General features: G+C 38.9%; 1 protein-coding gene across 1 annotated transcript in view; it reads right to left on the minus strand.

Moving 5' to 3' along the window:
- The window catches only part of mtor (mechanistic target of rapamycin kinase), a 133577-nt gene extending 126523 nt beyond the window's left edge, over nucleotides 1–7054 (minus strand). Inside the window, exons 1-11 of the mRNA XM_057824272.1 lie at nucleotides 6919–7054; nucleotides 6388–6545; nucleotides 6190–6298; nucleotides 5656–5888; nucleotides 5258–5458; nucleotides 5049–5183; nucleotides 4622–4897; nucleotides 3796–3904; nucleotides 3043–3226; nucleotides 1144–1272; nucleotides 454–698 (exon numbers count right to left, since the gene is read on the minus strand). Of these exons, the coding sequence (XP_057680255.1) occupies nucleotides 454–698; nucleotides 1144–1272; nucleotides 3043–3226; nucleotides 3796–3904; nucleotides 4622–4897; nucleotides 5049–5183; nucleotides 5258–5458; nucleotides 5656–5888; nucleotides 6190–6298; nucleotides 6388–6516 (1750 nt within the window). The 5' untranslated portion in view covers nucleotides 6517–6545; nucleotides 6919–7054. The remainder of the gene's footprint in view (nucleotides 1–453; nucleotides 699–1143; nucleotides 1273–3042; nucleotides 3227–3795; nucleotides 3905–4621; nucleotides 4898–5048; nucleotides 5184–5257; nucleotides 5459–5655; nucleotides 5889–6189; nucleotides 6299–6387; nucleotides 6546–6918) is intronic.
- Nucleotides 7055–16165: the final 9111 nt, after the last annotated feature.

Consider the following 16165-nt stretch of genomic DNA (forward strand, 5'->3'; position numbering starts at 1 on the left):
TGGCTTATCTATGAACAAATTCCGTTTTTGTGTCAAATTTGGTGGGTCGCGGCTTATAGTCAGGGGCAGAGCGGTTAGTAAATGTTACGTTCCTACACACAAATCTAAGTTAATAAATCATATATTTTGCATGGGAATGGGTTTATACATGCTTTAGACACAAAACTGTGCGCACACACACTTGATAAATCTTGCCCCTGGACTTAGTATGGACACTCCTAAACAAGGACTCTGGGTTTTCTTAAGCAAATTTGCAATCAGTTTGGTAGTATGCTTCAGGTCACTGTCTTTTTGGGCAGCCCGTTTAAGATTAAACGTCACTGGTAAAACTCAACCTTCACAGACCACCTTAAACTTTAAAAGCAAATAGGTCACAGTCTGCTATCTATAGCTCTGAAAAGGTGGATAATATACCACCAGACACTTTAACTGTGTCAATGTCATGGCTCTTACCTTCAAACTCAAAACTTCCCAGAGTGCGCAAGGCCAGTGTTATACTGCCAACATCACTGGCCTCTGGGATGTTGGTAAGGCTTGGCGATGCAAGCTGGTGAGCCAATCCTTTGGGCATGCCCGGGTGACGTAATGGTTTGTGCATCAAAACCAGTGACAGCATCTTTAGCAGCCCGTCCTGAATGTCCTTTTTCAGCTGTGGGATTTGACGGCTCAGATCGTACAGCACCGCTGTCAGTGCAGGACTAGACAAATAGAGGACATGTTTACGTTATGAGCTAAAACTACAAGCTGGAACATGAGATTTTGATAAATTATAGCGATATAAGAATATTTAGAAAATATGCATTTTATCTTTGCATTTTTCTAGCACACATAACACAAAATGTTTTATTTGGATACTGGGGGAGCAAAAACAATTTATCAGTTAAGCATATGGAGTTGATGTTTTCTCCATGTTGTCAAATTTTGGGGAAATGTCCACAAACCCAATTCTCCTAAATGCATGCTCCCACAACATTATTTTTTTTTGGTATTTTGATAGATGTTAAGACAAACAGATTATATGAAATAATTTGTCTGTTTACGATTTACCATTAGAGTTTCTACTGTGGGATGTACTTGAAAGTGTGTGTGTGTGTGTGGGGGGGGGCAAACAATTTTTTAAACATGAAAAGTATTTTAGCATACCTGAGGCCCACAGCCAGCATGGGCTCCAATAATTCCTTAATGTCTGGTTGGATGCTAGGACCCATAGCCCTAGAAAGCATGCTAATACATGTGAAAACAGTGGCGTCTACCTGAATGGACTTCTGCCTTCTGCACATGAAAGACAGGACAAGGAAAGTTCATTAATTCTTTAATCTCACTAACATGACAACTAATGGACCATACAGTGGGAAGAACAAGTATTTGATACACTGGCGATTTTGCTGGTTTTCCCACTTCCAAAGCATGTAGAGGTCTGTAATTTGTATCATAGGTTCTCTTCAACTGTGAGGGACGGAATCTAATACAAAAACACAGAATATCACGTTTAATTTTTAAATAATAAATTTGCATTTGATTGCATGAAATAAGAATTTGATACATCGTAAATATCGAACTTAATATTTGGTACAGAAACCTTTGTTTGCTATTACAGATACCAAACGTTTCCTGTAGTCCTTGACAAGGTTTGCACACACTGCAGCAGGGATTTTGGCCCACTCCTCCATGCAGATCTTCTCCAGAGCCTTCAGGTTTCAGGGCTGCTGCCGGGCAACACGGACTTTCAGCTCCCTCCATAGATTTTCTATCGGGTTCAGATCTGGTGACTGGCTAAGACACTCCAGGACCTTAAGATGCTTCTTATGGAGCCACTCTTTAGTTGCCTTGGCTGTGTGCTTTGGGTCGTTGTCATGCTGGAAGACCCAGCCAAGACCCATCTTCAGGGCTCTCACTGAAGGAAGGAGGTTGTCAGCCAAGATCTGGCGATACATAGTCGCATCCATCCTCCCCTCAATACGGTGCAGTCGTCCTGTACCCTTGGCAGAGAAGCAGCCCCAAAAAATGATGTTTCCTCTTCCATGTTTCACAGTTGGGATGGTGTTCTTGGGGTTGTACTCATCCTTCTTTTTCCTCCAAACACGACGAGCCGAGTTTAGACCAAAAAGTTCCATTTTGGTCTCATCCGACCACATGACCTTCTCCCATTGCTCCTCTGGATCATCCAGATGGTCAGTGGCAAACTTCAGACATGCCTGGACATGCACTGGCTTCAGCAGCGGGACCTTGCGTGCGGTGTAGGATTTTAATCCATGACGGCGTAATGTGTTTCCGATGGTTTTCTTCGAGACTGTGGTTCCAGCTCTCTTCAGGTCATTGACCAGGTCCTGCTGTGTAGTTCTGGGCTGGTCCCTCACCTTCCTCATCATCAGTGATGCCCCACGAGGTGAGATCTTGCATGGAGACCCAGAACGAGGCAGATTGACCGTCAACTTGAACTTCCTCCATTTTCTAATAATCGCACCAACAGTTGTTACCTTCTCACCAAGCTGCTTGCTTATTTTCCTATAGCCCACCCCAGCCTTGTGCAGGTCTATTATTTTATCCCTGATGTCCTTACACAGCTCTTTGGTCTTGGCCATTGTGGAGAGGTTGGAGTGTTTCTTTGAGCATGTGAACAGGTGTCTTTTATACAGGTAACAAGTTCAAACAGGTGCAGTTACTTCCGGTAATAAGTGGAGAACGGGAGGGGTTCTTAAAAAAGAACTAAGAGCCGAAATATTTAGTAGTTGGTAATGTATCAAATACTTATTTCATGCAGTTAAATACAAATTTATTATTCAAAAATTATACAATGTGATTTTCTGGATTTTTGTATTAGATACCGTCCCTCACAGTTGAAGAGAATTTATGATACAAATTACAGATCTCTACATGGCTTGCAAGTGGGAAAACCAGCAAAATCGGCACTGTATCAAATACTTGTTCTCCCCACTGTATGCATGGCAACCATTTATTCCCATACCAAAGGAATCCTGTGGGAAAAAACTCAAACTCATTTCAAATTTCAAAAGAGAGTAACCAAAGTCCCGCTCTACTAACTTGTGAGCAAAGTCCTTGGGTGGCAGAGCTGCCTTTATAATCTCCAGGATCTTGGAAAGATACGGCTGTATTTCAGCCCGGACTGCTACCACCAGTAAACCCAGAGCTTGGAAGGCTGCTGTCCGCTCCTTCTCCTTCTTAAGGCTGCCTAGCAGGTAGCCCATTGTGTCCGACAGGTATTGGTCTGTAATTAAAAGTGAGTAATATATTACAGTTTCCATTAACCCAATACAGGGTTTCCCACCATTTATTGTTTCAAAGAATATTTTACCTCTACAAAAAATCTCACATCACCCAACCAAACAGAAATTAAACAGTAAGTGGAGAAAGGTCAGTTACTGTATGTACATTCTGCCATCTAGTGAAAGAAAATGAAATTGTTCATTCCACAGTGCTGGCATTGATGCATGAACAAAGGTGCATATATGCACTGTATTTATAGAAAAATAAAAACTGTCCAATTCAGTGAAATTTGACAATTTTCAACGGTACACCTGATGATCACTCTTCGCACAGCACTTTGTTTGTGAATAATATCCAACATGCACATTTTTGCAATGTGTCAGAAAGCCGCAGAACCCATAAAAAACTATGGATGTATAATGCTCCATACCCAGATACTTCATGTTAGATAAGGAAAAAGTGAATTTTATCATGTTACAGGCTAGAATAATACAGATAAGATTGTAAAACGTACACTTACAGTCCATTTAAATTGTTTGATCTTTAAATTTCAATGTGAATTTGACCCACCAGTAAAAGTATGCGGTTGGAAGGCACCAAGCCTTGGCAGCAAATTGAGTATTGTCATCTGGATAAGAGGATTCTTACTGGTTCTGTATTTTAGCACCCATCGGCAAACCTGAAGGGGGAAAACACAGTCAAGGTTGTTATGTTGTGAAGTTTGCCTTCCATCAAAAACAGAAGATGCTATTCCTCTCAAACAGGTGCGCTCGGAGAATGGCTTATGCTGTGACTGGTTTTGACGGCCTTTACTTCAACTGAGGTATATACTGTAATTTGTCAATCATACCAACATGATGATTTGTAGATTTATGATTAATACAGTGGTTAAATACACAATTTTTTGACATTTGATTTCCTATAAGCAAGTGACACCACGCCGAAACTACTGCGATTTAATAATAATAATAATAATTATGATGTCATTAGTGCAAAGATTATCACATAGCGTTAATGGAAACACTGACGGCTGTCAATAAGCATTACAGGATCTTTCACAAACAAGAATTAAAACAGAAAACTGTAATCCTGCACAATACAAGTCTGCATCAGGGACCACTCTGTATTTCACTTGGCATCTACGGTTCTAATTGTATATACAGTATTACTGCATATGCACATCGCATACAATAAAAGTTGTCCATTTAAACAATCAGGTAAGTTAAAAGTTAAATGATCAAAATAAACTTAACGGTCTGTAAAAAGACACTAAGAGTAAATATTTTGAGAATGTTCTTTATCCTTGCCCTGTGTGGTGACCATTTAGTATTTGTTGAAAACAAAATGTGTGGGAAAATATGTGTTTTGCACACATCTAATTTATGCTGCAACACACCTGGTCGAAACGCTCTTCCATGAGCTCGCGGCAGTATCTGCTCTCCACCAGTGAGCTCTTAGCAGGCACAGGTGTAGCTCCGAAACTGAGAAAGCCCTGTGGCGTGCTGTAACCAAGCAAGCCCAGGAGCGCGTTGGACTGCTGTGGCTGCACCGACTGGAAGCTGGTAAAAGGGGTGATGTGGCGGGGCTTTGTTCCAAAGCCCATGAGCTCCTTGCAGTACTTATCGTGCACCAGCTGCTGCTGTGTGATCTCCTCCATTTCCTCACGCATGCGCTGATGAACAGTTATAGACTCAGTACATGGCATTTGAGAAAATCTAATTACAATAGACCCATGGAACAAAAAGGATTTTTTTTTTCATAACATTGGATTCGCTAAATCAATTATGGGTGTGAGCTGTGGGAGAATATTGTGAGTACCTCACCTCTCCTTCCATGCTGCTGATTCGAACCAGCTCATTCAGGATGAGAAGAGCACCGTGGAACCTGTCGTCCCGATTCATGCCTTTCTCTTTTGCCAAGCTTTCATCGAAGCCCTTCTCTGCTTCGTCAAAGGTTTGCTGTCACGAGAAATCCATGTCTTTACACACAACTGTTAAAAGGTGCTTTGGGCAGTCAGGGTGGAGGGACTTACTTTGTACCACTGCGGTTTCTGCATTTCTTTGGTCTCCCTCTGTGTGGTAAGAATAAGGCAGGCCCGCAGTGCCGACACGGCACCCTCGCGGATGGCCTGTTTGGGGTCCCACACAGCATAGAAGATGTTGTCAAAGAAAGGTTGCACTTGTTGAAAGAAGAAGGTTGGCGCACTAACAGCCAGTTCCCTCAACACCAATACCTGAAATTGAAACCAGGAGATGTTTATACATTTGAATCCTTGCTTTCGAAACAACAACAAAATGGCTATAAACAGAAAGAAAAAAACTCAACGCTATATCTTTTTTTTTTTTTTTTAATCGTTACCATGCAAAAACAAATGAGGTGTTATTTTGACAAAAAAAAAAAAAAAACAATCCCATCAGTCTTGTCCCTTACGGCAGCATGACGTCTTCCTTCATTCCTGTCTGCTCCGAGCCACTCCAGAGCCCTCTTCACTTCAAACTCAACATATTCAGCTGTAAATGTGTCCCCGGCCATAGAAAGGTGACCCATAGCTTTGGAAGCCATCTCCATAACCACTGGGTCACTGGAGGGTAGCAGGTTGCGCAAGTAGTTAGCAAAACGGCTGATCCTGGTGGCATTTCCTCCCTCGACTCCAATCAGACTGACTGCCGGAAAAAAAAAAAAATCGGTTTTAATGCATATCATATCACTCATGTATTGTTGGCCCTGTAAAAAGTTTTTTGTTTGGTATGTTTGTATAAAGATTATGTTTAAAAATTAAATGCAGGAAAAAAAAAATGAAAATTTGAAAAAATTGAATGAAAATATTTGAATTTTTTTTTTTTTTTAAACTTCTGACTCATAGTGAAGCGTGTAATGGAGCATAGGCCACGATTTGAGCAAATACTGTGTGAAGAAATGATTTCATTTTATATTTTATCGACAAAAGGAGAGTGTAAACTTTACCTATTGCAAGAATCCCTCCTTTCTTCTCATTAACATCAGAGCTGGACACCAGCTCAAAGATGTGGTGATTTAATTCATCATAGAATGTGGTAGCTTCGTCTTGACTTAACTGTTGAAGACGCAAACCATTGTTACCATAAATCATCGCACACAAAACAAATACAATTTGGGACGGAAATCCATTAACGTTGAAATCACCTCTCTTAACTCTGTTGTCACATAATGTTGCAGATCCTTTGCAGACTTCGCTCTGGTGTCTTCATTTCGACTCTTCAGCCCACCGACAAACTGCTGCAGGACAGTTGCCGTGCCTGACATGATAACCATTTCGATGGCCTGTCCTGTAGTCACAAAAACTGTCCCAATAAAATAAATTAATAAAAGTTACGACACGTGAACTGCAATAAGTGACATTGAGCATAATGAGTAGGATTTGACTTGGTATGCAACACTTAATTCGGTTTTTATTTAAGTGGGTGCTTCATGTGTGCAGTTATTTTACATCAACTATTTAGTTGTTTCTTTTAGAAGACAAAGTTTATGTTAACCGAGAATAAAGCAAACGTACCATCTCAACAACAACAACAAAAAACAAACACTGGTCAGCGCATACTTGGAGAGATAACTGTTTATGTTTAAGCTAGCCGAGGTCAGCTATCGCTAACGTGAAACTATCACGTTCACTGTACCAGACTTTTTACAACCGTATCACGTGGGACGTTTACTTACGTGTTCACAGGAATAGGCACACAATGTATATACTACTCGACTCTTGCAGGAGAGCCCTCATTGTAGGAATATTTGCCCGATATTGAGCACCAGGTTAACTTGCTAATACTTAGAATGAGTGAAGCATAGGGATCAGGCTAAATGTCTTTAGTATTAGTCGGTGGCGTAACTAGTTGGCAGCCATATTGAGACAGAAAACTTCGCTGACGCGTTCCATTGTAGTGGACGAAAGGTGACTGATTTATTCTTCTAAAATACTCTTAACTCGTGGAATTATTGACGAGATGCAAATTGTTTGATTTATAGCAAATAGATAAACATTGATATGATCCATGCTGGATGTTGATTTTTTAATATAAATTATAATAATTATATATTTTTTAATAATAACTGTTTCCCTAACGTTTAAGAAAAGCATAGCCGTTTGAAAATCAGTTGAAAATTAAGCAATCCGTAGTTATTTCAAAATACTCGCACCGTTGAGTTTAATGGTAAGTGGCTCAAGTAGATCTGTCTTTTTCATGGCCGTTAAATGACGACGTCTGTTCTCGTTGGTTTGCAACATGCCAATGACATCTAGCCTTACCAACGTAGTGAAGTCCGGGTTTCTCACGGTTATTTAACGAGAGTTCGCGCTGCGCAAAAATGCGCAGACTACACAGTGCTTTTTTAGTAGAGGTTCGAAGATGAACGAATCAATGAATAATTTGAAAAGACAAAACATGGGTAATACCAGTGACGTTATTTTTTCCGGATTTTCCTAAAATATTTTAAAAACTGAATTATATGAACATGACATCTGGCTGGCCTCTAGGGCGAGACATTGCACTTGTAATATGGGCTGTAATTTGTGTCATCATAAACTATCTACAGCTACGTTAGAAAACTTAAACAAAAACTAACTTGAATTACATAATTTGAAATTGCATTGCTTAATTGGAATCACCGTATTTAAAAGCCAAAATAGAGTATTTTGAAATTGAATGTATGAGACATTTAATTCATTGAAGCACATAGTAGTTATTTACAGATGGCTCAAAAATTGATGACAGTTTTTGAAAATGAATGGAAGTTTCATTTTCCGAGCAAAAATACATCAGTTAAGCTGGTTATATATATATATATATATATATATATATATATATATATATATATATATATATATATGTATATATATATATGTATGTATGTATGTATATGTCCGTCTTGTGTCTTATCTTTCCATTCCAACAATAATTTACAGAAAAATATGGCATATTTTAGAGATGGTTTGAATTGCAATTAATTACGATTAATTAATTTTTTAAGCTGTGATCAACTCGATTAAAAATTTTAATCGTTTGATATATATATATATATATATATATATATATATATATATATATATATATATGTAAATATATATAAATATATATATATATATCCTGGCAGTCAGCAAAACGTGTCTCTGGAGCCGCATGCGGCTCTTTAGCACTGCCCAAGTGGCTCCCTGGAGCATTTTCAAAAATGTTTGAAACATAGACATCAAGGTACTTGACTGCAAAGCTTCGTCATTCTCCGCGCCCCGCCTGTCTAGTCTTCATCCCTAATAAAAAGGACTAATATTTGTTGCAGATGAATCATTTAAGCAGTGGAGGTCACTTTGTTTTTGTTTGTCATTTCTGCGTCCATATTAAAAAACAATCAGCTATTACATGTTTTATTTGATGTAATATTTTAATCTAATAACTTTGAGTGAAACAGCATGGTCATACACCAACCCCTAAGCCGACGGCAACAAGCAGATCTTCATCTATTTTGACCGTGCACCTTTGGAAGAACATCTACAGCAGTTTCCACAACAATGGCTGTGTGGTGTTGCCCAGATGTCCTGGGGCTGAAGTAAGTGGCCAGCAGTATTCACTTTACAAAAAAGATTAATCAAAACACCGATCTTTCTAAAACAATGATTTCTTGGAGCCTGAGAGGATGAGGACGGCCTGATTCTTGAACCGGAAGGTGCTGGCCTGGTGGGAGAACTACAAGTCCGTCAAGGTCGGCTACAAGTTGACCCAAAGGGGTTGCTGGCGCATTCTTCAATCGAGAAGCAGAGCATCGAGCTCATCAAGGCGGTCGTCAACCCCAGCACGGCCGCACGGGCAAGGAGGAACACAGGGACACACAGGGTCGACATCCTGGAGATGTTCCACAGGACAAGGGAGACCTGGAGATGGGCCGGGCAGTCCTCAAGCGCCCATCTCTCCCCATGGCCCACATGGCGTCCTTCGGAATATCATTGTGTGACTGCCTGATGTGCAGGAAGCACAAGAGCACCTGCTGGAGTTCCTGCCGGTCCCTCTTCAACTGTTTTGGTGTGAACTTCTCCAAGGATGTGACTTCAGAAGCGAGGAAAAACAAGGCCTTGGAGTGGCCGGCCGGCAGCAAAAGGAGCAGAGTCGAGGAGGGCAGAAAGGAGATGGCGAGGAACAGGGACTTGTAAAAGTCGAGGTGACCAGAAAACGCAAGGCATAGAAAAAGGCTATGTGATTGTTGAAAAATGAGGCTCACATCCTGGTAACACCACATCGATTATTTGCACTGCATGAATTATAGGACTATCTCATACGCATATGTATGTTTATTTAGATTTCATACCTGCACGTCCCTTTTAAAATTTTAACTTATCCTGCACTGTAAAGGGATGCTCCACAATTTCATTGTATAACTGTATCATGATAATAAAGGGCTATTCTATTCCATAATAAGTTGTGATTGCAGATAGAATTTATTAATAATCTATTTACATATTACTTATAATTGATTCTGCATGTTTTCCTCAAGTATTAAGTTTCTGATGTTGAACTGAGTGGTTTATTAGCTGCTGAAAACTTGCAGTAAGTAAAAAAAAAAAAAGTTGCTATTTTGGTCAAAAACTTATATATGTTAAATATTGCTATTGATCCTGAAAATATAGGTGATTATCTCTGCATTTGGTGATATTTGTGCCTCTAGTGTAAAATCTGAGAATTTTATTGCCATTTTAAGTTTTGTTATATAAAAATTAATTAATTGGGATTTTATAAGCCGGGAACAACTTTTAATTTTTTGATGCCGCTGCTCATGGAGACTCATATATGGCTAAGGTAGGTGCCTGTTTTGATTTTATATCGGTAGCAGCTTTGGTTTTGATAGTATTTGAATTTGACGTTTTTTTTTAAAAATAGTCAAGTATTATGACATCTATGGTTTGAAAATGGTAAAAGAGGGAGGGAGGGAAACATATTTTTAGTTTTAATATGGTTTCTGTAGGAGGGCAAACAGGACACAAACGTTCTTTTAATTCGTTAATATTGTAATGAAGTTAAACCGCAGGGAAAATACACATTTACCATATTTTCCAAGCTATATGGTGCATCGGCGTTTAAGGTGCACCTTCAATGAATGGCCTATTTTAAAACCGTTTTCATGCATAGGGCGCATTGCATTATAAGGCGCAGTAGTAGTAGTAGTAGTAGTAAGTGCGGTTGGCGTTGCGTTATGCACACACAAGATGGAGCTCAGCTAAATGGAATGTCATGCCATGATTAACCAATATTGATCCACATATATGTAAGGCACATCGGATTATAAGGCGCACTATCAGCTTTTGGTGAAGGCTTTCAGGTGCGCCTTATATGTATGGAAATTGCGGTAATTATGAAGGCTCATTATGTATTTGGAGCCAACTTTGATATTTTGATTATTTTGATACTGGGCTAATATAGCTAATATAGATACATACAGAATGTGTTGCCTACATTATAAGGCTTATACAAGGGTGATAATGAAGGCCATTTTTTTTTTGTGGCTCCAGACATATTTGTTTTTGTTTTTTTTCATCCAGTATGGCTCTTTCAACATTTTGGGTTGCTGACCCCTGATCTAGACCCAAAAGGTATTTTCAGTGGGGAAATGTTACTTACAATAATGAGATGGTTCAGTTGCTCCTACTCAGGTGAATGTACAGTGAATGTGAATGATTGCCTGTCTCTATGTGCCCTGTGATTGAATGGCAGCAATTACAGGCTCTTGGCTGCCTTTCGCCCAAAGTCAGATAAGCTCCAGCTCCCCTCAAGAGGTCGTTGAGAAAACGGATGGTTGGACGGATCAGGTATTTCAATAAGAAATTATTTTTGCCGTCTGTGACACTTGGTTTCCCCAGTTTGTACAAAACTATTTCTATCTTCAGAACACATTAAATTAGCTTACGTGTTTTTCAATGCCTCTGCATGCATATTTGCTAAATGCATTTTGAAGCATCAATGGATGATTATCTACAGCAGGGTGTCATTTTCGGTAGGATACATTTTTTCCTTCCAACAACCATTTCACAATAGCTACCGGTAATTTAAGTACTATTCAGCATCAGTGTGTGACATAGTACATTTTGTACCACAGTACAAAATACATGAGTTTTGCAAAGAAGGGAGAAGCTAATAGGGGCTGGGCAGATGCTGGAAATTTGGTGGGAAAATCACTGAGAGGGTGTAACAGATTCCTTTGTCGCTTCATCTTGCACGAGCCAAACATTTTTCACTGATGAAACATCGTCATACTTATTCAGCAAGGTTTACCTTTCTTGTATAGATTTACTCGTGTGAATGAAACAGAAAGAATAAGAGTGAAGGGTTCCTTGGGGAAAATTCTCGGCTTAAGCATATTTTACATGTGTCTACATTGCGCTCCTGTCCCAACAGGCCAACAGCCACCCCTGGACAGGATGCAGCAGACAGGATGTTGGACATACTTTAATCGGGGCAAGGCTTTGATTTCATGTGTCTGTTTATGTTGTGTTTTGCCTCTTCACTCAAATGGGTTTGGGAAATATTTTGCCAGTGGTGGAACCTATCATTAAGAAGAGACACAAGCAAGGAGGGATATGCTCAGTGAAACGATGGGCTAGAACTTTCATTTACTCACCCAATTTCCTGATCTGTCCATCTACTAATCACAGCTTCATGCTTTGCTCCCACTGTCATGTAGCTCACCCCCAATTCTTGTAATCTATTTGAATATGTTTTCTTAAATCGCGCGTGTGTATATAAGATGGGATGGCGGGAGTCACACATTCCTGAGTAAAGATTCACATGGCAACATCTGCTTTTCGGGGCGGGGAGGGGGCAGCTCTCATCACTTACCTGTACACATCCCAGAAGTGTGCTGACGGACTCTCATCACTTATTTTTATGCTGTAGTCATAGAAAGTAGAAACTTCAGCTTAAGGTAAAATTCAGATATGGTGTACGAATAAAAAGTATTTCAACCGTAAGATCCCTTTTGATTAAAAACACAATTGGAATGTTTTAACGTTCATCAATGTTAATCACAGAAAAAAAGAAATTGAAATGATTGGTGAAGGTTTAAGGTTATTTGCTTTATTTAAAAAACTGCTGATTTAAGGTTGTTTGCTTTATTAAAAAACTGTTCATGATTGACTTCACAGAAGCGATATCCCAGTCATTGCATCAACAGACATAAACTGAAGTATTTTTTTTTACCAAGGTCAAATTCATATTTATTGTTTTTCAATAAGTGTGGGTGTTAATCATTGTCAGAGGTGGGTAGTAACGCATTACATTTATAACTTTTTGAGGATAAAAATGAATGAAAAAAGAGTAGTTTTAATAATCCATACTTTTACTTGAGTAGATTTGTGAAGAAGAAACACTACTCTTCCTCCGCTACTTTGGGCTACTCTAGTCATTACATTTGTCCTCTTTATTGTATATTTTGTCAGAGATGCCAACAGTTGCTTAACCAGTTTCATCAATGAGACGTCGCATTCTGTTTTCTCCACTAGAGGGCACTCATGCTAGTTGGACAAATAATGCTTGATTTCTATAGTTTTTTTTTTTTTATTTCGCCGGAATTCAATGTTTTTTTTGTTGCTGTATTTCTTTGGATTCATGTGGTTATGTTATGTGTTATAGTACAGTATAAAAAAAAAATCCTATCGATAACTTAGTGCTGAGAAAAAAATATACCATTGTTTAAAGAATAAGCAGTTATTGACATTGTTACTCAATACTTGAGTATTCTTTTAAACAAATACATTTTTACTTGTACTTGAGTACAATTTTTAGATGACTACTTTTACTTGAGTATTATTATTTTGAAATAACGCTACTCTTACTTGAGTAAAATGTCCAAGCTATTTCAGTGACTAATGTGACTGAGCAGGGTCATTTGTGACCCCAGTGAATTTATATAAATAATCGTTGTAGGGGTCTTAATATTCATTTAACTCTGTCATCCATATATTTGTCCATCATCTTATGTAATACGTTAGGGAATTGGATTTCTTTTACAAAAATGACAAAATACATACAATGACACACAAGAGCCGAGATCACTATGTGTTTAAATTTTGAGAAGAAATTTTCCACATCCCAACATATGGATGATGGAGTTATTGAATTGTCTGTTATATATTAAAACACACGTTACCCTTTATTTAATTCCCTTTATTTATTATTTCCATCAAAAATGTAAACAACAATCCGCAGTTCTAAATTTGGATTGCACTTGACACACGGATTGGCAAAATTTTGTGAACAAATGTAGGACAAATAGATTTACAAATACCTGGTCTTGAAACGTTTTTCCAATTAACGTTGCAAAAAAATAGTACACAAAAATATATGCCTGGGTCACATATGACCCCATGCGGTCACCTGAAGTTTAATCTTCAACCGACCTCAAATGTGCAAATATTCCCGGTATTCTTTTATGCTCAGTATTTCTCATTAGAAAAAAAGTTTTTATTTTAAATGATATCTCAAGCCTTTGTTCTCCTTTTTTTACTGAAACTTGAAACCTACTATTCAATCAAGCCAGGCTACGTTGATTCTGAGTAGAGTCAGCACCTCTTCTCTACTGCAATGACAAGGCATAAAGTGGTACAATAACACTGCAGTGTGCAATTAGCTAATGCAGAAAGACAGACATTGAGGGCCAAACCAAATAAATTAAAGGAGGTGATCATGACGATGGTGATTTTTTGGGGGGTCGAATGGGATGGAGGCTTAGTTCATCTCTGGCAAAATCTCACATTAATAACCCTGACTTGAAGGACTGTTACAAAGACAGGTGGATAAACATACCCGCTTCATTTGCGGATAAAACTTTTTTTTTTTTTAACATTTAAATTTTTGCACAAAATACCTTTTTTTGTTGTTTTAATTTTTGTTATGTGACATTCCATATGTGTTTTAGACAACATTTTCCATTTTTAATGAACTGAAAAACTTTTAATGATACAGTATTCATTTTAATTTTAGATGTAGTGCAACTAAAATGGATTAAAGAAGACTTCCATTTTTCCCACACCTGGGTCTAGCTTTAGACAGCACAGTTGTCGGAGGCTTTTACAGTTAATGGACTCTTGCGACCAACTGCCAAGGATCAAGCGGGTAATGTATAAAAGGTTTCAATTAGACAAAGAGCCATCATAAATTGTGGTCAGAAAAAAATATAAATGGATAGGGGAGATGGACGAGGTTTTTTTTTTTTTTTAAATAATACAGTTTGTAGCTGTTCTGCCTTATCAATACTATTCAGACTTGTAACACCACGAGAACTGTGGGACTCTAGGTTGCAAATCAAGCTATTAAAATTGTATGCAAGAAGTAACTGTGTAATCAGTTCTCAAATTCACTTGAAGATTGAAGTGTATGATTTCAAAAATTTGAATTATTTCTCGTTTTTTCTGCCATTTTCTGGTTTGTATTTTCCTCCCATTTTTGGGAAGAATCTCACGAGACTCACCTACACCTGCTGACCATCATTAACAGTAAGGTATTTCGAGAAAGGCGAGATGGGAGGGTCATAGACTTCAAAATATATTGACATGACACATTTGGCGTTCACTGCGTCACGCCTTCCCGTAGGGGGCTGGACCAAACACCGCTTCATTTAATAGTAGTCAGTCACAGACAGCACATGCTACAAGCCTAAGCCGGATTTTTTAAAAAGTACGAAAGCTGCACCGTATACAAAAAGGAAGGATTGTCTGAGGAGTGATTTGTTCGACGATTCAAGGTAATTATAATATTTTTCGTACCATGTTTAACCGGTGTGTCAGCGCCACTCCGCGTTCCGCTCCCACCTCTGACCAGGCCAGGACGCAACCCGTGTGCCATGACACTTCCACTCGGCAGGTAGGGACGTTAACCACTGCGCCAATAAAGATCGAGCCAACGGCACAGCCGTCAACGTCCCTACACGAAGGAATTGGAAGGGAGGTTTCCACGCTCCGCTACGGACCGACTTGTACCTGTTACAAACGTTGCGGGAAAAAATCAATAGGAGAAATTAGCACAGGCATTATAGTTCGCAATATTTACATAAAATAAATACTACCTGCACGGTTTTTTGCTTTCAACCAAGAATCGAGACTGTTGTACGTCCATATCTATAAAGAATTCAGTGATTTCAGCATTTATTAACAAGAGTTTTCAACGGGTAAAGCTCTTTGTGTAAACATGGTGTGTGTTATTTTTCCCATCTGACTAGCCTCGTTTTTCGCAGTATTTACGCCCAAAAAAAAAAGCCACCTGCATGTTTTTTTTTTTGCTATTTTTTTTTATTGCTTTTAACCAAGAATGGAGACTGCTTTATGTCAATATCTATAAAGAATTCAGTGATTTAGGCATTTATTCATAAGAGTTTTCAACGGAAAAAGCTCTTTGTTTTGCTACGGTGACAATGTTGGATTTTGTATCCCAAAATTTTATTTTAGACATTTATGCGTCCATTTTAAAAATCAATCAGCTTTTACGTGTTTTGTTTTATGTAACATTTCAATCTAATAACTTTCAGTGTAACACCATGGGGAAGAAGTGTTTGGTTGTGGGCTGAAAGACCGGATACCTCTCCCAGCAGGCAACCTTGGGGACCCTATTAGTCTCCACAAATTCTGATACTTAAGGGCAAAACGTGGTCCTACACCAACACCTACGCCGACGGCAACAAGCAGATCTTCATCTACTTTGACCCCGTGCACCTTTGGAAGAACATCTACAGCAGCTTCCACAACAACGGCTGTATGGTGCTGCCCAGGTGTCCTGGGGCTGAAGTAAGTGGCCAGCATTATTCACTTTAAAATAAGGTGACTTGAAGAAACTTCTTTCTCAAACAAACAATGATTTTTAGGAGCCTGAGAGGATCAGCATGGCCCGATTCACGAGCCCGGAGGTGCTGGCCAGGTGGGAGAACTACAAGTCTGTCA

Source organism: Corythoichthys intestinalis, chromosome 2, assembly GCF_030265065.1.
Source record: "Corythoichthys intestinalis isolate RoL2023-P3 chromosome 2, ASM3026506v1, whole genome shotgun sequence".
In the NCBI taxonomy this organism is placed as follows: Eukaryota; Metazoa; Chordata; class Actinopteri; order Syngnathiformes; family Syngnathidae; genus Corythoichthys; species Corythoichthys intestinalis.